Source organism: Lagopus leucura, unplaced genomic scaffold (assembly GCF_019238085.1).
Source record: "Lagopus leucura isolate 7727_CA_CO unplaced genomic scaffold, USGS_WTPT01 Super-Scaffold_100157, whole genome shotgun sequence".
Classification (NCBI taxonomy): domain Eukaryota; kingdom Metazoa; phylum Chordata; class Aves; order Galliformes; family Phasianidae; genus Lagopus; species Lagopus leucura.
The window spans coordinates 46,793,680-46,815,148 of NW_024962334.1; the positions used below are offsets into that span (position 1 = coordinate 46,793,680).

Genomic DNA, 21,469 nt, shown 5'->3' on the forward strand with positions numbered 1-21,469 from the left:
TCATTTCCAAAGCACACTTTCTGTTTTCCATCCCAATCTCTGCTCCCTGGCTGACTCAGGAAGATAAGGAACTGCATTAATTTATGGGTCACTCTATGGTCAGCATTTTCCAGCTATACAGGGTTTTGGACAGTGCAGGCACATTGGGAAAGATTCTTCTTTCTTCCATTTTCCATTGGCTTTTACAGGTACATCAACCCAAAAGGAAAGACCAAGCAGGCATACTCCCCTTAGTGAGCAATACAGGCAGGCTGGTGATAATTGACAAGGAGTCAGTAGGTTGTGTACTCAACAACTTCTTTGTCTCAGTCTTCACTGGCAACTGCTCTTCACACAGCCCTTGAGCAGAAGGGTGATAAGGTGAGGACTGGAGGAGCAATGTCCTTCCCACTATAAGCAAAAATCAGCTCTAGAGCCAGCTGAGCAACCCAAACATCCGTAAGTCTATGGGTGTTGCTGAGATTCATCCCAGAGTCCTGAGGGATGTAGTCATCAAGCTGCTTTCAATGATGTCTGAAAAGTCATGGTGGTCAGGTGATGATCCTGGTGACTGAATCGTACAATCACAAAATGGCCAGGGTTGGAAGGGACCTCAAGGATCATCAAGCTCCAACTTCTCTGTCACAGGCAGGACCACCAACCTCCCCATTTAATATCAGACCAGGCTGCCCAGGGTCCCATCCAATCTGGCCTTGAACACCTCCAGGGATGGACGGGGCATCCACAGCCTCTCTGGGCACCTCACACTCTCATAGTAAAGAGCTTTCCCCTGATATCCAACCTGTATCTTCCCTCCTTCAACTTAAAACAGTCTCCCCTTGTCCTGATATTATCTACCCTTTCAAAGAGTTGGAAAAAAAAAAAAAAGTTAACTGAAAAAAAAAAAAAAAAAGCAACATTACACTCATTTTTAAGAAGGGTAGAAAGGATGACCCAGGGAACTACCGACCTGCCAGCCTCACCTCTGTGCCAGGAAAGATCATGGAGCAGATCCTCCTGGAAGCTGTGCTAAGGCACAGGGAAGAGAGGGAGGTGATAGGGGATAACCAGCATGGCTTCACCAAGGGCAAATCCTGCCTGAGGAATCTAATGGTCTTCTATGATGGTGTAACTGCATCGACGGACAGGGGAAGAGCCACTGATGTCATCTAGCTGGATGTCTTAGTTTCACCTGCAGTAGAGTTGTTTTCTTCAGGGTGTTTGTTATGATGCTATGCTTTTTATTCTAGGAGTAAAACAATACTGGTAACACACCAATGTTTATAGCTGCTGCTAAGCAGTGCTGTACAGAGCCAAGGTCATTCTCAGAGAAGGGCCCAGGGAGATGGAAGGGAACAGAATTAAGACATCTGACTTAAGCTGGCCAGAGAGGTATTCCATAGCAAATGACATCATGCAGAAGCAGTTTTGAAGGTGGTGGAAGTACATCTCTATGTCTCTTCCACTGCTTGGGGGCAAGCTGAGCATCACTGGTTACATACATTTATGTATGTATATTTGCCATAGTTATTATAGATTCTTTTCCTCTATCTTAGTAAATAATTTTATCTCAACCCATGAGTTCTACCTTGTGTTCTTTCTTTAATTCTTTCCCCTTGCCCACTGGGAAGGGAAGGAGGGAGCGAACGACTGCATGGTGCTTCACCCCCTGCCAGGTGGATTACAACTGGATCTAAGGAAGAAAGTTTATACAGTAAGGGCAGTGAGGCACTGGCACAGGTTGCCCAGAGAGGTGGTGGATGCTCCATAACGTAGGCACTCGAAGTCAGGCTGGATGGGTCTCTGAGCACCTGATGGAGCTGTGGGCGTCCCTGTGCACTGCAGGAAGGTTGGACCAGATGGCCTCTAAAAGTCTCTTCCCATCAAAACAATTCTATCATTCTGTAATTTTCCCAGGGAAAGATTTTTATTTTTAAAATACTGAGACAGTTTTTGTTCTTATTAATTGCTTCAATAGATTGCTTCTTATTTTACAGGTCTCTTTTGGAACAGCATCTGGCCCTCCAGTTTGTTTCCAAGCACTGCAAAACTTTGTCAGCATAATGCAGTCTGAGTTTTATTGATTTTAGGAATTTGTACCAAGAGATTACTGGTTACTAATTCCACAAGTAACATCTGATCAGAATTAAACAGCGCTGAAAAAGGAAAATATCTACTAAAAATCCATCTCCCTCCAATTTCCATGGGATACCATATTTCTCATTGTCTTCCCAAGCTAATAAGAATGGCTACTATAAGCTGACACCAAGTAATAAGCAGTGTTGTGGTCCAAAACTGAGTAAGAGCTTCCTTTCCACAGGACAGCAGACCACAAGCAAAGTCTTGCATGACATTGGCAGTTAGAACTTCGCTGGGACCCAGACACAGCTTAAAACACTGCTCTTCCAAGCCACAGAAATTGCAAACAATCACCACTACATGAAGAGCAAAGATACTTCCATGCCACTGAGGAACAAAGAAGGAAATACAAATAAGCATCTAAATCTAGTTGGTGGATTTGGACTTCCTGAGCTGCAGAACAGCCTTCCCATTGGCAGCAGGCAACTTCAGCAGCCACCAATAGCAACCACATTTCCTATATCTGTTTGTTATTCTTGTTAAGAGGGAGAACCTACAGCATCTGCCAAGCACCTGAGGGTTCTCAGGGGGGAATCCAGCAGTTTCTTGCAGATAGGAGAGACAAAGGGATGCAACAGGTAGCAGCATGGTAATGAGCACAGGATGTGCAACAAGGAAGAATTCCTCTGTCAGCCAAATGCAAGTTGCCTGCTTAAGCTTCTTTCATGGAGGTTCTCCACCTCAAACGGCTGCGCTATGCTTTACACAGCTCTTCTGACAGAACACATCCTTGGGAACAGAGCTTAGCACTTCCCTTCCTTTAGCAGCCCTGGTGAAACCAGCACCAGCCATTCCCTCCATCCTGCAGCCTGCTGCCCAGCAAGTGCTCCCCCAGGCCAAGGACAGCCAGGCTCCTTCTAAGCATCCTCCACCACCTTCTCCTCCTCTGTTTTCTGGTCACTGCTTCCCTTCAGGGAGCCCTCTTTACCACCCAGCAGGATGTGGCAGCTGCTAAAGCATCACTGTTAGTGATTACAGCAGGACAACGTCCAGGACCACTGGTCACCCCAGTTCTCATTACACCATCCATCATTTCACCCTCAAGTATCTCAGTGCAGATGCTTGTGGTCACTTTACCTGCACTTTAAGTGACACCCTGTGGCTGAGAGGAAGAATTACGGGTGACCATTGCTTCAGTGCCATTCCAATGACACTCCCTGGAAGCCAGAGTCACATCCTGGCTACACTCTTCCCAGCAAGCTCTCAGACCTCACCCTCAAACAGCACAGCTAGGTGGAAGATGTCATGATGGAGAATAACCAAAGAAATCCCACAGCCACGTGAGGGTCCCCACACTGATCTAACTGGGTGGGATTTTTTCCCCTCTCAGATGAGCTTTGTATCCCACTGTAATGCATTTGGTTCTTCCCTTTCCAACATTCTCATGAGCTGTTGTCTCCTCCATTCCTCCCCCTTACCCAGAAGGGCACGATTGTGCAAGCATTATCTGATTCCCAATGAGTGGGAATCATCTGTTTGCCAGCTGTAAGTAGCTGTTTAGACAACAGCTTGCTCAGGCAAGCAACAGAGAGGTGCAGTAGGCATCTTAGAGAAGAAACATCCAAAAACCCAGTCTTTGCCATGGGGCTCAGGCTCTCTCATCCCACTGCAACAAGCCACTTCTCCAACCAACCCCAGGAGATGAGTGCTCTGCCCCAAGCTCAAGGTCAGGGCAAAGGAAAGACACTGACTACTGTGCATGGCATAGGTTTGGCCCTTGGCATAGGTTTGGAACTGCAGCAGTAAGCTCTGGGAAATGTGTCAAATCTGCCCCAAAGATCGAGCCTAAGCTTCAGAGCATCCCACGTAGGCAAAAGAGGATTATAGCAAAGCCAGCTCATAGCTCGCTGGTGAAGAACAAAAATACTAATCATTGTTTAATTAGCTGCAGGAAAGGTCCCTCAAATGACTGAAGCAGCATTAGTAATTTTCTTATTTTACTACATGCAATTAACTTCTGTTCTACGCTCAATAAATATCACGCACTTCACAGGATGATAGTAGCAAGAAAGATGAGTTATTTTCATTTCTCCTTTTGTTTCCAATGCTCTATTTCCAACTACAAAAGCAGAGAGATCTTTTACTGCAAATTATGCCTCACAATGGAAAGGAGAAAAAAAAAAGTTGAGGAAAAAATGTAAAGCCTTCCCCATTGTGTGTGCACTGAAATCAAGAGCTTCCCACTGCTTTATTTGTGGAAGAACCCAACCTAAAGTAACAAGAGAAAATGAACGAAGATGGTTGAAATTTTCATCTGGATACAACTCTACTGGAGTCAAGCTGACCTCATCAGCCGCAGACTCAGGCTCCTCAGAGAGAGTTTTATGAGCTTAAAAATATGTTTTATTCCCTCCTCCAGAATTCCAATTCCAGCTTTATTTTCCCTCTGCTGTGTTTTTTTCCCCATTTCTCATCCATCTCCTTCCTTTAACTTTCATGTGTTCTCTTGACTCCCTAACTGGCAAATACTGTCTTGGTCACTCCAGCATGACTGAAGACTTTCTTTTATTACCTTTCTGTGGTGAGTCCATAATTAAAACTGGCTACAAAACATCTTTTCTTGACCCAAATCTCCTCCAGTCGCTAAGGAGTCCAGTGGGGTAAAAGCCTTCCAGGCATCTAAGAAGGTGACAGGGCTCAGTAAGACTTCTGCAAGCCTGAAAACACACATGCATTGCCTAGCAAAAGGAGAAAGCTTTGTATGTGACTTTCGAAACCTCATCTCAGCAATGTGTTTTAAATATGCAAAGAGCCCTTTGGTCCAAATGGCAGCACACCAGCACTGCTCAGCATCTGCTGGCTGCCACTTGGACGCTTCCTCTTGCCTCATCCTTCTCCCCAGCCCACACCTCCACTGCATCCAGCTGTGCCTCTAGGAACTGCCACTCATGCTGACAAGGCACTCTTAATGGACCTTTAATTTCCTTCTCTCCCTGAAGACGAAAAGCCACCATAGCATAAATGGTCTTCATCTGTCACAAAGGGACTTGGCTTGCAAGGACGTAGCCTTCAGAAATCAAACCCTAATAATCACTCAGGAGAAGGTAAGCCACGTGTATGTGATCAACAGAGCTGCTCAGGCTGGTAAAATACACAAGGTAGAACACAATGTGAAAGTGTTAATTGAGCCTCTAGGCTCAATCTAGCCACTTATAGAAATGCATGTTTCTGTAATTACCAGGGTGAATCTTATCCACACAGTTTGAACAAGACTCTAAGACTGATGATTTCCAAGCAAGGCTCCTGTTTTATACATAGGTTAAAACCAGTGCTCTGGTTTTAACGTTGAACAATAATTAATCAGAAAGAAAAGCAGCACAGGTTAGATCTTGTCAAAACAGTGGCTGTTTAAGCTCTGAAAATTAGCTCTTCTGCTCCTTCAAAAATAATCCCTCGAACCCCTTTTAGAAGAGGAGCATGGAAAAGAAAGAGAGCTATTAATTCACTTCTTCACCCTTCCCTCATCACACAAAAGATTATAAGCGATGAGGCAACAAAGAGCTGTGGGATTTTTTCTTTCAGTGTGAAGCAATTCATGCCAACAGATATAGCTGTAACACCCATGCCAGTAGCTCAACCCCTCCCATGTCTGGCCACACAAACAGCAGCCCAGTTGCTAAGTCATCAGCCCTCCAAATGCTTCTCCACAGTGCATCCAGTTACAGGGCCAACAAGGAAAAGGTGGTGAGCACACCCCTGTAACAGACAGTGAGGGACCAGAGCTCCATTAGGTGCTTACGTGCCTATTTCCAGCAGCAGAGTGTTTAGAGAAAATAAGCATGCTTTCTGCAATACCCAAAACATTCATCTGAAGTGCCTGTCTCAAAGAGCTTTCGTGAGACCTTTTATCCCACTCACCACAAAAGTAGCATGACCTCCTAAGGCCAGTTCCCATGTGGGGTTCATTTCAGCTCAACAGACACACAGCACAACACCCACACCTCCACTGCCAGCCCTTAAATGAGGCCTGGGAAGGGGTGAAGCCAGAGTCCACACTTGCTGGTCACTCAGATGCATTGCATGCACCTGAGCTCCCCTGGGCTGGCCCTGCCTACCCACCAGGTGCTCAAATCACTGTTTCAAGCTGTGACTTAGCATTTCCACAGCTCTACCTTAATCTACAGACCAGAGGCTTGCAATGCTTCCACTTCTGGCTTGCCACCACCATCTGCCATGCTGAGCCAGCCTGGGGATCTGTCTCACCACAAAGCCCTTTCCACTGCACTGGCTGCTTTAGCCAAACTCCAAACAGCCATCCATGGCTACCAGAGCCATCTCTTGCTATGTGATGGACACTGGAATTTCCCATTACAAAAGGCAATTTGCAGTGATAGGAAAGAGCTGAAGTAGACATACTTTAGCCTGTGACACGCTCCAAATACTTACAACCACCTCTTCTGTGAGCTGTGAAAAAAGCCTCGTTATGCCCATCTACTGAATTAATCAAGCTTGAGGATACCCTAATAAGTGAATTATTCTGTTTTCTAAAAGAGGAATAAGAGCTTCACGCTGTCAAAGCATAAACACATCTAGAGGGCAGCAATGATACTGTCATCTTTAGCTAAATATAGATCCTGAACAGAGACAAGTGCACAGCCACACACGGCACCAACATTTCCCACTTGTTTTCTACTTTTTCCCTCTAGGTTTAACACAAAAGCTTCGCTGTCAAAAAGCAAAGCTCTAAGTGGATAGCATCGTTTTCAGATGGTTGGCCAGACAACTTTCTCCCTATGCTCACCCATCGCACTACGGAGAAACCAGACGTTAATTTGTCAGCATGACTGTGTTTCTCAAATTAAGAAGGGAAAAAAACCAAAAAGCCCAAGAAGTAACAAAGTGTCAGAGATGAGAAATACTCCCAGACTGACAGACTGTGTTTTATGAATCCAGCTGAAACTTATCTGAGTCACTCAGCAGTTCCCAGGGGACGCATAGAAACACAGGCACACCAGCACATCGCCGCGGGAATTTTTTGCAGTTAGAATGGAAATATTTGATGAAAAGTAAGGCAAACAGGATTATATATATCTTTAATGTGCTATTTCTCACGTGGTATTTTTTGTGCTGGTACACTGCAGGGTGTTGGAGCATTCCACACGCATCTGGTTGCTGAGTTAGAGTGATGTCAAACCGTAGAGTGAAGTCAAAACGTAACAGCTGACAAGATGGATACCAAGAGGTCCATCCAAAGCCTTCCATGAGCTGATGTGTGGTTCCGCCTTGAATTCCATGCACTACATGTATACAAAACTACAATACAAAAACTACAATAAGGCAGAGAAATGGAACTGTGAGTTCCAGGACTCAGGGAGGCTGGTTTGCCACGGAGCAGAGCACTGAGCATGACTGAGCCTGCTGTATGTTCTCCATACAGTTTGGGCACTTGCAAGTCTGGCTTTTCTGGTGTCTGGAATGCAAGATCTTTTATAATGAGGAATTCTATGGGTCTGTGTCCTCAAGCTGATGAGCTGCTTACAGAAAACGTGTTCAAAGTTTGAATCTCTGAGGTCTTAATTTCTTAAAAAGAAATCACCGAAACGGATCCAGAAGTTTTATATGCGTTAGATTGAAAAATAAACTAACAGCCAGGTAAAACACAACTAACACTATGCTACAGCTCCTCAAAGGCAACAGCTTTCAAATACAGGATTCACGACAGTGCAACAAATAGCTGAATCATAAACCAGATCTGGATAAGCCCTTAGAAGAGGAAAGGCAATCCACTGTGGTTTTTCTATACTTGCCTGAATTGTCTCTCAGAACCAACTTGGTACAATGTTACAAACAACCAAATCTCCCTCTGCCTCACCGAAATGCAAAACAGAATGGGACAAGCCACATTCCTTGTCCAAGGCAGAAATCTCACGCCACTCCAAGCCATCCCCTGACCAAGTCTTGACTTTGCAGCTGGGTTATTCACCTCTGAAATCTGCAAGCTTCATGTCCCCGTTTTGTTTTAATCAGTTCTCTGTGTTTATTTTCTTACCAGCACACATAGTTCAGGCTTTGAGGACACTGAGTCCTTCTACAAATGGACAGCTAGCCATCCCACTAATATGGTGAAACCATGCAAGTATAAAGAATCAGATCATAGAATCATAGAACCATTAAGGTTAGCAAAGACCTCCAGGACCATCCAGTCCAACCACCCACCTATCACCAATATTTCCCACTAAACCATGTCTCCCAGTACAACATCTAAATGTTTCTTGAACACTGGGCCTCCCCAAATTATAGGCATATTCTCCATGTACTAACAGTCTATTCTTTCAAACCACAAAAGAAGTCGTACCTCTCTGTTCAATCTGAGCTTGATGCCCCACTGCTTTTCCAAGCTGTAACCACCAAGGACTGTTCCCAGCGAGCTGCTGACTGTACAAATTGACTCAGACCTCAGGATAGCCCTTCTGCTCCTCTTCTGTGACACAACTTGGAAGAGCTGCCCAAATGGAGGAGTATAAGATCCTTGCAAGCTAGAGTGTAGCTTAGTTCTCTATTGCAAGCTCTACACACTGCTGCACCTGGGCACCAGCACAGCACGCACTGTGAGCCCAACCTGCAGACATGCATTTTCTTATCACAAATACTCACATTTTATACTGAAAGAGAAAAATGTCCGTTTTCCCAGGCTGTGACAAAGAAATTATTACTGCCATTCAAAAGAAGAAACACCCAAAACAACCAACCACACAAAAAAACCAACCTCATCAGTATTTCTGCAATTTAAATTAACATGCCACTGCTTTAAGAATGTATTTGAGGAGATGTATGCCACTGTAAGATGAGAATTAGCCATCAATGGAGAGACCAGAGAAGAACCTTACATCAGCACGGCAATGAACTACTGAAGGCATTAACACAGTTCATCAAAATACACTGGGGTATTTAAGATTTTTTTAATCCACGCACAGGAAAAACATTTAAATTCTCTCCAGTGTATTTATGACATAAATAAGAAATCAGCAGGGTTTTTTGTTTTTTTTTTTCCCCTTTATTCTTTCTTTTTGGAGGAACAAAAATAATCCAGTGGAAATACTGACATCCTCTGCCAAAGAAATGGAAACAGAAAAAAAATACTCCTACTTCTTCCGAGCACCTTTGCTCTGCTTGCTCTTTCAGGGTACATTCTGATATGCTCGCTCTTGTTCAATCTGTCCTTAATTCTCAGAATGGGGTTTTTTTTTGTCTCAACCGAGACTGGAAATGTTTGCCATATTTACCATAATCACAGAGAGCATAACCCAGCCCCTTCCCATCTATCTTACTGCAAAGCACACAGGTCAGAGAACACAGGACGTGGGACGATCCCGCAGCCGTAACTCTCTTACTTTGCTTAAAGGCAATAATGATGGATCCCTAAGAACACATCTGGAAAGATGCTTTCTTTTGCACAGCACATGCACAGAACTTTTGTTTAGTTGTCTGACCCGGGGAAAGAGGAAAGTCACTTTCAACAAGTTAAAAAATAAGGTGTGAGATGAGAGGGTCATTGCTAGCGCCATGAAAGCAACACTGCCTGAACATCAGATTAACACCTGAGCAACAGTTAGGAGTGGAACACAGAATGAAATGCTCCCAGCTAAAGGCGCCCGGAGTAGCTGGAAAATGAAGTGAGAAACAAGTAGGAGAGACGTATTTGGAAGTAATGCATGAAAACCTCTTAATGAAAGGTCCAAACAATATTGACAGATAAGGGAAAGGAAATGAGTGCCTGGGTCCGACAGCCTGAATAATGCATTCTCAGTGAGTCATCGCGACTGTTTACCCCTAAGACTGAAGCATCAGTTCCAAGAGATTATAAGGAGCCCCCGTATTCCCCTGCTCTGACTTTCATCTGCCTTGTAGCACCCTCTCCCCTTTCTCTTGCAGCACTGATGCAGCCACCCCAGACTTAAAAGAGGACGTGAAGTTACTGAACAGATCCCAGAGCCTTCTGCTCATCAGACAGACCTTCCAGCCCTGTTTGTCCCCATTCACAGAAACAGTCTCTCCAAGGGGAAGCCCTTTCAAAATACAGTTGTTTGGACTTAACACCTTGCAAGCCAGAGGATCTTTAGTTACCCAAACGGCTGAAGCACTGCAACATTACTACAGGCATATAGCCATACATATCTGCATATAAACACACTGACAGCCAGCACAATACATCCTCCTTGAATTGATGGGGGCATTTTTACCCAGTCTGCCCAAACACGATTAACCAAAAAAGAATCAGCGTCCAAAAGTCAGAAGTTCTGAGAAATCTGCATCATTCCAGGCAGGAATTTTGAGCATACAGGCTGGAATGTGGAGGAAATGTTAATTCCCAGGGAAACACGCATTTCTTTTTTTCTTTTTTTTTTTTTTTTCATGGGAGAAGTAATTTGGATGTCCCCAGGTGATTTCTCAACATCAGATGTGCCAGAGAAGGAAAGGAGTTTGCACTTACTTGTGGTGTTGTATTTGATCCCATTGAAGAACTCCGGGCAGGGTCTCTCCACCAGTTTCCCCGCCGAGGCTCTGGGCCAGCAGGTCCCGATCTGATCCGTGGTGGCATTACAGTACAGACCTTCAGAGTGAGAAAAAGAGACAGAAAGGGAGAAAGGAGCAGCTGAGAAAGCACACAAAAGCAACACACTGCATCACAAAGCAAACCCAATCGTCGAGCTTTTCGGAGCCCTGCGCTAGGTAATGTTTCCTACCATGAAAGCCCAGGAAAGAGATAGAGAAACTCTCTAAAACAGTCTCTTGTAGATCCAGGAGGCTGCAGTTGACATCAAATTCTTCTAAGATGAACTGAGAGATGGTCACGTCCATTATTCCCCCGCGGGGCTGTAGGGCTGGGTCAGCCTCCTTTCCCCCTTATTCTGCTTTTTTTGTTGTTCCCTCTCCTTTTTGCCTTTTCGGACACGCCAAGCTGCGGACACCCAGCGATCCCTTGCAGCGTGCTGGCAACTTGGCTGAGACTCTCCGTCTGTCTGCGAGGCTCAGTGCTCCGAGCTTTTCTCGGCTTTAAACCAGCAGCTCAGGAACCAATGGGATGACGCTGAGCGCGGAGTGAGGGGTTTGCGTCTCCCAGCCTGGTTCCCTGCTCTCGCAGCTCCCCGGTGCCGCCTCGCATCGCCGGGCTGCGGTAACGCTCCGCTCCGTCCCACCCCTCGCACACCGGTGGTTATTGGGAGCATCAGAGATGGACGCTTCTGCGAATCGGAGCCAGGGGGAAAAGGAAAAGCCATCACAAGCAATAAAACCGCATTTCTTTTCTTTTTTTTTTTTTTTTTAATTGGGAAAGCCAAGGCGACTGCTGCCTTTTGGTGCGGTGTGCGGAGCTGAGGATGAGCAGAGATGCTTGGATAGGGAGTGGAAAAAAGGGACCCGGCCCAGCAGATGGGGTGCTGGGTATGCCCGGAGAAAGAGGCAGAAATAATAAAATGGGGTGCTTTGGTGGAAGGGGGAATCAGAACAAAGGGGCCTGGAGTATTAAAACAGAGATCTCAGTGAGGGAAAAGCAGGGCAGGTGGACTGGGGGGACAGTGGGCTGGGGCAGGGCACTGTGAGTGGGGCACAGGATGAGGAATGGACTTTTAGTGGACTCGAGGGAGCTGGGGTTGTTCACTGTGGTCAAGAGGGGGCTCAGGGGAGACCTCATCACTCCCTACAACTCCTGAAAGGAGGCTGTGGCGAGGTGGGGATCAACCTCTGCTCCCAGGTAACAGCAATAGGATGAGAGTTGATGGCCTTAAGCTGCATAAGGAGAAGATCAGGTTGGATATTAGGAAATGCTTCTTCTCAGAAAGAGTGGTGCTGCAGTGGCACAGCTGCCCAGGGAGGTGGTGGAGTCACCGTCCCTGGAGGTGTTGCAAAGCCATGGAGATGTGGCACTGAGGGATGTGGTTGGGGCATGGTGGGATGGGCTGGGGTTGGACGTGGAGATGAGAGGTCTTCTCCAGCCTTAATGATTCTGTGATTCTGTTTCTCTGATTAAGGGGACAAAGAAGTAAAGAAAGAACACTGGTTTCCAGTGGCTGGAGAGAGCAAGCAGTTTGGAAAGGGTGAGCGCTCAGACTGAGCCAGAAGCAGGGGGAAGAGATATGGGCAAGGAAACCACGGTGCAGGGAGGGAGGGGTGCCAAGGGCTTGAGAACCTGAGGGCATTGTGGAGAGATCTGGGGAAGGGAGAGGTGAGAGTAAGCTCAGAGGTTTGGCTGGAGATGCTCAGAAAGCTGGATCTTTTGGGGAAATGAGAGCTCAGTGGGAACCGGGCAGCCTGGGACATGGTAGGGAGTGGCTTTGACCTAGCCAGGCTTTTTTGGCTTCTGATACTAGGATATGAGGAAGCCTTTAAGAAAAAAAAAGCATGGATTTGCTGAGGAGGATCATCTGGGACCATGGACTCAGAAGAACCTTAGGAAGCAAATAGAAATCTGGCTCTTAATGGGGAAAAGCAAAATAAGTGCATGCCATAGCAGCAGAAATTAATGCAGAAACTGAAGATGAGGACAACAAAGAAATTTTGACAGAAAAAAGGGATCCAGCAATGGACTTCTGTTTGTTTACAGTCTGCATTCACAGCTTTAGAGCAGACATGGTGCTTAAACTGATTTCTAAGCAATGGTACAGAATTTCTGGTAACATCCATCTCCCACTCTGCAATGGCCTGGATCTTCCTGGTGATCATCCTTAAGATTGAAAGGCTTCATTCTTCACTCTTCAAGGACAGAAAGAGGAACGTTATCCAAAGAAAGGAAAAAAGTACACTTGGGCTAGAAAGACAAATAAATTGCCAACATGCACTGATGAGAGAACTAGCCAGAAAACGATCTTGCCATCTGGGAAACTGGAGATTTTTGATCATTTTCATAGATGGCAATGCAAGAGGGGGAGAGAGTTTTGGAATGAGTATTTTTCGCTTTAAATATGCAAAACCAACAAATGCCCCAACTACCCATGCAGCACGATGCTCTGAAACAAATGAACGAAGCTCTGTCCAGAGCTACGATCTCCTTCCCAAAGGAATGTTCCTAAAACTGCAGTCCCTTCTGAGAAATCTGCTTTTTGACACATTCACCTTCATCAGCACTTCCAGACCTCCTCATCCCGCGCATCACTAGGCCCAAAAAGCAGGAGAGAAAATGTATTCAGCATCATTCACACACCACCACAAACATACTGGTTGTCTCAGAGCAGGGCTTGTGGAGAAAACTCTATTTTGGGAACTCTGGAGTGAGAGGTGCTCCAAACCTCTGAGCAACTCACAGGGATCTGTCCCTCAAAGACCTTTTCCTGTTGCTTCTGTGCAGGGCAGAGTCACAGAGCCTGGGCAACAGCCACCATCCCTCACCTGCTGCCTGCACCTCATGCTTCTCACTGCTTGCACAGCACCTTCTGCACCGGCAGCAACATCTTGGCTGAAGGATTGGGGCAGCAGAGCTTGATGAGCTTTTGGAGGAATTAATCATTTTCTGAATTACCAAAAGAATGACAGTTTCAAAAGCTGAGCTACTTATACATTTGGTAAACCCTTCACTTTTCTGAATATCGCTCTGTATTTTCCAGCAAAAATACGTGAAGATTCTTCAAGTGGTTCCAATATTACAAAGGCTGAGCTGCCTTTAATTTCAAAACCATTCTTTATGGCACTTAACACCCCTACAAAAAAGCACTGAATTAAACTAAATATATTTTCCACAGTGAAGAAAATGGTTTCTTCATTTAAGTCAGAAGAGCTAGAGAATCGATCCAAAATGATTCTCCCTTCCATCTTCTCAATCCAGCTACTTGTAGAAAATCAGAAGCAGTACATCAGGTAATGCTACTGTATTACATATACTGAACAACAACAAAAGCCCTCAAAAATAAAGATGGATGTAATGAAAAAAAATGTCTTGGAGTAAATCTGGGTGGGGAAAATAGCTTCTTGTTTCTTGGTCCGCAAATTAGCCCCTTTGTTGAATGATCTCTCTGCATTTCTACCTTGGCCTCTTCATGAACAGCTCCTTTTGAAAACTCTCCTCATGTACAATTAAGTACTGAGCCACAGTTTCCCTCTGGCTGGATCTGGTCAAATCATAGAATCATAGAATGGCCTGGGTTGAAAAGGACCACGATGCTCATCCAGTTCCAACCCCCTGCTGGGTGCAGGTCACCAACCAGCAGCCCAGGCTGCCCAGAGCCACATCCAGCCTGGCCTTGAATGCCTGCAGGGATGGGGCATCCACGGCCTCCTTGGGCAACCTGTGCCAGTGGAGACTGGAAAGTGACCGACAGCACTTCTGGAAAAGGAATCAGCTCTGCTTAAGAGTGAGACCTACACTGTCTGGCTACAGAAGTCTTTGTATGCCAGCTCTTGCACTACTTCACATACTTCAGTTTCTCACTCCCCAGCCAACCCACATGCAGTAGGGTTGCATGGCTGCTGTATCACCCACCTCCCTACCCACTGATGCTATGAGCTCCTTCCCATCTATGAAAGCTTTCCTGTGCAACAGCCTCTTCCACTGTGCAGCACAATGACTGGCACAAGAAATTCACGTTGCCCATCGAGGCACCTCGTTACGCCACTGCTTTCCCTGACCTAGTTCAATAGACCTGCACATGAAAAGCCATGAACACTTTACGATGGTTATCACATTCTCAGTGATAAGGCTCAGGCGAATCTCAAAGGTTTCCCTACCGTGGTTTTGATGGAAAAACAGCAGGCAGAGAGAAAGATGAAAGAGAAGAAGGAGGATGAAATACATTTCTTATTTGGGGAACTGAACTATTTAAATCCTGAGAGGCCAACTGAGAGGCAGAACTACAGCTGATGGCAGAAATGCAGGATCATCAACTAATTCCTCACCACTCGGCTGTTGTAATTGGGAGTTTAGTGCCTACCTTTGCATTTGCCTACCTCTATGCTTTTTTTAATATAAGGCAGAAGGGTTTCAAATGGCACAAGAAGTGTCTGCTCACCTCTTCCTTTTCTATTTGAAAAATAGCCCAAGAATCCTTATTAAGCGATGACATTTCAGCATGCAATCCTAAAATTAGTGGGACTACTCAGTTGGGCAAGGAATACAAGATCACACACTTTAACGAAGCTACTGATTTATCAGAGGGGCTTCTGGATCATAAAATTTCTCAACATGCACTGTAAAACGGATCCAACCACAATATCAAATGCAGCAACAACGTGGCCATAACCTGGTAAAGTCCTATGCTGTACTTTGGCTTCTCACCATGAACTGCACGCTGTTTGAGGACAGACTCCTAAAGAAACCATTTCCACTTGGTTGTGGATGCTCCATCTCTGGAGGTGTTCAAGGCCAGGCTGGATGGGGCCCTGGCAGCCTCGTCTAGTATTAAATGTGGAGATTGGTGGCTCTGCCTGCAGCAGAGGGCTTGGAACTTGATGATCATTGAGGTCACTTCCAACCCAGGCCACTCTGTGATTCTGTGATGCTGTGATTCCCCTGTAGAGTACAGCTCTTCTAATCAAAACCTGGTCCTTGCTGCATGTACTTGAGATGAACACAAAATGAGCACAGCTGCAAGTTATCGCATGCTAAGGGGAGGATCAGCCATACAACTGAAAGCCTTCATTTCAGTTGATGGACTCATTTGTTAGAAACAGGGGACAGCCTTTTTTTTTTTGCTGGGAATATGATTGTAGTGAAGAAAGACAAAATTAAAAAATGCAGGTTTGTGATGATGAATCTCTCCATATTCACTGAAGTTGGAAAATATTTACTGTGGGTGTAAAAAGATTCTAACAGCATAAATAATAAATGACTTCTAGCTACACATTAATGTATTTCCTCCAGCACATTAATACACTTGTCATTCTCTACAGCTACAAAACCTGTACAAGTGAATCATGTTACGAGACACTGCAGGGAGATTATAAGAACACACAAAAGAACCAACCTTGACATGCTCATGTAGTGCCAGTGTTATTTTTTTAAGTGAGCCGCTTCAGGTGAATGTGCAGAACACCATACATTGCACAAGAGCACAGACACATTCATTTCACAATAGCTGTGATTTTATGCAAGGTCAAATTCAGGGTCAGTGTTTCACAGATAAGAACACAAAGGACCCATTTTATATCCAAGGGCTGCTCCAGAAGTAATGCCTCCTATTTTATTACATTGGCCCGCGATGTCAGAGGTGGATGTTGGTGGGATGGCAGTAGAGGTTGAACCTTCCCACCAATATTTCATTGCAACATTTTGTTGCTGTGAGACAGATGGCAGCAGAGGGGCAGCCTGACTGAATGGTGTCTGACATGGATGTGCGTATGAAGCAAAGAGATGGAACTGAATTCCTCCATCCAGAAAAAATGGCACCCACTGACATTTGTTGATGCTTGCAGAATATTTATGAAGACCAAGCAGTGGATGTGAGCACAGAGAGGCAGTGGCAGGTGCATTTCAGCAGTGATGCAATCCCAGCAGCTGTGAAACACTGGCTCACCTCCACTTTGTGTCTGTTGTAGTTTCCACAGAAATAAATAGGAGGCATTACTTTCAGAGCAGCCTATGTTTGTGTGTGTGTGTATGTGTATTATATATATCTATATATTTAAGCCTTTCAATGGCCTTGTCCTCTGTTTGCAGTGTAGGTATGTAAAATAAAATAAAAATGGGGTTAGGTCATATCTTATTAGTCCCACTTTCTTTAGGTCAAGTACAATGGGATCACTGCCACGCAAGCATGGATTAAGGGGTCTTGCCTTGCGCTTTTCCTTTCAATACATTCAGCAGTAAGATTTCTTGTGGCATAATTCAGGCTGTGCCAGTCAAGCTTTTGCTGCCCCTGCCTCCCACTCTGTTTTAGCGTGATGTTTTTCAGTGCATGCTAGGAAGATCTGAGCAGTCATCCTGTAAGTCTCAAGTCGAAAGGAAGAACAGAAAGAAGAAGTGGAGAATAATAAAATTCTCTGAAGTCAATCTCAAATTTCCTCTGAAAACATGCAGACACTATGCATGATAACTGACTTGGAAACACTCTGTTCCTCTAAGTGCCCAGAAGTACCTTAGCACTGTCCAAGTCAGCAAGGAACAACAACAGCAAATTTGCTTTTAGGCCATTAGGTCTCTTGCTGTGTACCTCTACTCAGGTTACTTAACATGAGGCTGAACAAAAATTGGACCTCACACAAAAGGGAGGATGCCCACCATCAGCACATCCCCAGGGAGACTCACTGTTATTGCTTAGGCTTTAACATATGTGAAGAATTTGTGGGCCTTTCCCCCATAAACGTGGGAAAGAAAACACAAACAAAGGGCAGATGAGGTAGCCTTGAGAGCAAATGAAGCTTTCCTGCCAATGTTTTGGTCCTCATTGAGCTGTCAAGCCTACAGCATCCTCTCAGAGATAGAGTGTCCTCTTTATAGCTCACAGAAGCTGGAGCTCGGCCTCTCTATCAGTTTTGATTGGAATTAGCCAGAGTGTCCATGAGGAGAATGACAAAGAGCAATCCAAATACGTCTCTTCCCGAAGAAGCCATGTTTAAAAACAGGCTATAAAACATAAACTAAGTTGCCAGGCAGGATATTGCCTGAAAGCCACAAGAAGAGTCTCATCTGACCTACTAAAAATACTAGGCTGTGGAAAGGAGAAGAATATTAATCTGCGTTTTAGGAATAAAGAAATCAAAAGCCTGGATTAGGTTATTGGGGTTGCTAAGAGCTTTCTACATATATTGACTAATACATCTTGCACATGTGGAAAGAATCTTACAGTCCCCAGCGAGACTTTCCAGTTGACCAGAAACCTGTATTGGCTCCTTTTGTCTTCCCCGAAGTCTGAAACTAAATCTAATTTTCAATTGGTTCTGCTGGGAAGCAAAAAAGCAGTGGGTGATCTGCAGGCAGCCTTGGAAGTTCATCGTGCTTCTGTCTTCTGTGCAGAGCTAGTGGTATTTCATAGCTTCACAAAGGTTGACTGGCATTTGAAGACTTTGTAACTGCTAAACATTCAGTATTTCAGAGGCACTGTTACATAGAAATTCCTTATTATTCTCCTGTTAGTATTTTGATATCCTAAAAAACATTAGGACTTTCCTCCAATGGTCGATCCATGAACACGTGAGGAGAGAGTCTCCACCCTCTCAAACACTACAGATGTAGAAAAGAAAGGAGGAAAATCAAACAAAACAGCACAGTACAGCAGTTTGTCCAAAGTCACACGAAGGTTAGCAGAAAAGGAAGGACAAAAACTCTGGAATGGTTTCATGTCACATCTCTTTGGTTTCTCCAGTACAAATATCTCCAGAGGAGCCAAATAGCCCAGGTTTCCTTTGCAGCCAGTGGAAAGAAATAGAATTTTTTTTTGTAATGAAATTCACCTGATCTATTGTTGTCATCTACTTTAGGATGAGATTGATTTTGCCCTCAGCTCCATCCAATGCCCTGCGATCCTCACTGCCTGAAAGGGAATATATAGCAACTAGGGCTGATGTAAATGTCTACATTTAGTCCAGTGAGTCCCATTCCAGATGCCTAGAACACAGGCCAAAATGCTGCCAAGCCAATTCCCAATGCCCCACAGCACCTACCCTCATTGAGTTCGGGCTTATTATCTAATGGGAGATCAGACCAACACAATTTGAACAAAACACATCATGAATAACGAGGAAAAAGTGTCCTGCTACGACACTACTGTCACAGTGCCAGCAACATGCACGTATGTCTTACAGATGTCATGGTCTCATATTGAATATAATTATGTGTAAAAAGAAATGCACACACCACGAACACTGTAAAATAGATTTGTATCAAGCTGGTTATTGCAAGAGTTTGAGGACAGCCAGCAAGCAGCAGAGAAAATGCCTAGGAATTAATCAGAAGAAATGATGAGTGGTCATGTCCATTTCAGAAAGTGAGACAGTTCTTAGAAGCATCATTCTGTCACAGACAGCTAGGAAGGATCCAGTCACACCAGGTAGAAGGTGGGATGATGAGGCATGAAAAGTGGATTACAGCAATAGCATTAAGGTCATGTTAACTGAGGAGGAGGAACCTCCTCATTTGTGATTTGAGAAGCACTCCTGAGCTGCTGCTGTATGAGGCTGCAGCCCCAGAAGAACGGAATGGATCAAAGAACATTTTCTGTGTCTGTAGCATTAGTTTGTGCCTGTCTGCAATCTGTGACTCTTGCTAACTATATAATTTCAGATACCTTCTGGGATAACAAATCCATCTACTTTGCTGCAGATCTTTCACTAGCGTGGACTTGCCATCCTTTACCCTTTCTATGAACACAGATAGTAATTTTGATTCTGTACCACAGCATAACTCAGGCCTTGCATCGGCATGAGCGGGATAACTGAGAGGTCCATGACAGCAGAAGGATCCATCTCACTTAGTTTCAGCCATCTGAAATGTGGGTGTCTAGACAAGGCAGTGTATCTTGGCTCCTCAGCTGGGAGTTGGCTACTTTCACAGTCTTTATTTCATACAGAGCTCTTCCATTCCAATATACCACATACCTGATACAGACATTGGAGCTGTAGATATATGGCAGATGTTAAGCATAACTTGAAGAGGACAAATCACATAGTGCAGTACAGAGCACGCCAAAGCAGAAACAAAAATGGCTACACTACCCTTACACGATAAATCATATTAACTATTGCTCATAGAGATGGTTCAATGGTGGGGAATTCCAGTGAAGCACACACGTAACGGCCATTGACTTCAGGAATTAAGGAGGCATTTCAGTGCCTCATAAAATGGATGTAATTTGTTGATCTAGGGCTTAAATGCTGCTTTAATTGAAATGTACATGTAGGTGTTCAACTCTGACGTTTTCCATTAGGCTTTATTTGCCTTGTATAAAGCTTACAGAAGCTTTCTATTCTGAAGCATAAGTTTAGAGCCACTTGTAAACCAACCGAGTCTGTTTTGCAGGTCAGAACTTACGTAGAAAGAATTAACCTTGGAACAGGGTTGAAAGCCAAATAAATAATGTTTTTCTGTTCTTCTTAAGTATTTAGACAGAAAGCTCAGACTATAGCTGGTTATATTGGCACTGGGTTCTTATCAAAGCCAAGGATCCCCAAGGATTCAATGTGAAACTGCTGAAGACTGAAAGAAGGGCTATCATTAAAACAGATGCATTCTAGAATAGATGTAAAATACAAGGAACTGTCATCAAATGAAATAACTGAAATTGTGATAGTTGTCTTAATAACAGGTGCAGAAAAAATTAATTCTGGGAAGTGTGACATTTCTGATCTACGTGACAGCACAACTGTGTTTCTCTCCCCATGATGCCTTAATTTGTTTTGTATTTGGTAAACTGCATGCCTCAACCCAATGAATATTAAAGAAGGATATGGGGAAAACAAAGAACATTATGATTAAATATTTTGTCATTCATGTGCTTTCGCACTGCATTACAAACAGAGTATAACTTGTATTACTTCTCTCATGGACTCATTCATTCTCCTCGTTTACCTTCCAGAACCTCCTTCCTCCAACCAGAAGAGTCACTCCTGATGGTGCTAAGTGGCAATTATCAGAGGCAGATGTCAAACTATGTGGACTGATATCTGGAAAAGAACTTCTTTCAGCAGCTTTCTTCCAGCTAATAAAACCATCGGAACCATCACTTATAGCAACATCGCATGCAAGAAGCACCTGATCACCTGATCATCTCAACTTTGCCTTTGGGAGGCTATTTAATGAAGAAATAATTATGATTTGATTTTTTCTTTGCAAAGAGATTTTTTTTTCTGCAGCTACTGCAACGTCAGTACTAAGAATTACTTCAGTGAGGACCGAGTTCTCTTCATTTTCATTTCCTGTACAAAGTTATTAAATATAAAACCTATTAGTTCATCCCTGAAGTATTTTCCCCTTTATGCAAACAAGCTCTCCTAGACAGGAATGATGAATGAGTAAATACATACCATTACACTCAGGGACGGACAGAGCACGGGTCAAGTGCTATGGAATTCTTCTGGATCAAAGGCACCAATGTAAGCAGGAAATAAGTCACCCCTAACAGAAGTGGAAGTCACTACCTTTTAAATATGTAGCACATATTTCCCTCCCTAGCTCCTAGCCTTGTCTGGCTCGCTGCCTTAGCAATGCTGATTTCTTTTGCTTGGCCACTGGAGGGCTCTCCTAATTCTCCATTACTGCAAAAGCCACGTTTGATTGAACTTTAACAACGTTAAAAAGGAAAACCTGTTCATAGTTACCTGGATATAAAAACACAAAACAAAAACAGGAGAGTTCATCAGTTCACATGAAGATCTGCATGTGGACAAAGTGCACTGCACTTCCCCTTCTTCGGCAGCAAAAAATGTCACTACAGTGAGAGAGATGAATTTTGCTGGACGGAGAATTTCATTTTACGCACAAGATTATCAACCA

At 44.3% G+C, this 21,469-nt stretch overlaps 1 protein-coding gene across 5 annotated transcripts in view; it reads right to left on the minus strand.

The window, feature by feature from the left end:
• Positions 1 to 21,469, minus strand: part of CRHR2 (corticotropin releasing hormone receptor 2) — a 128,572-nt gene that overhangs the window by 80,287 nt on the left and 26,816 nt on the right. For 3 of the 5 annotated variants that reach the window (XM_042888587.1, XM_042888589.1, XM_042888590.1), the window contains one exon: positions 10,550 to 10,669. The exons of 1 other annotated variant lie outside the window; for it this stretch is intronic. In XM_042888587.1, coding sequence (XP_042744521.1) covers positions 10,550 to 10,669 — 120 coding nt within the window. Of the gene's footprint in view, positions 1 to 10,549; positions 10,670 to 10,802; positions 11,078 to 21,469 lie in introns of those variants that run through there. One more of the 5 variants, XM_042888588.1, reaches the window with a different exon arrangement.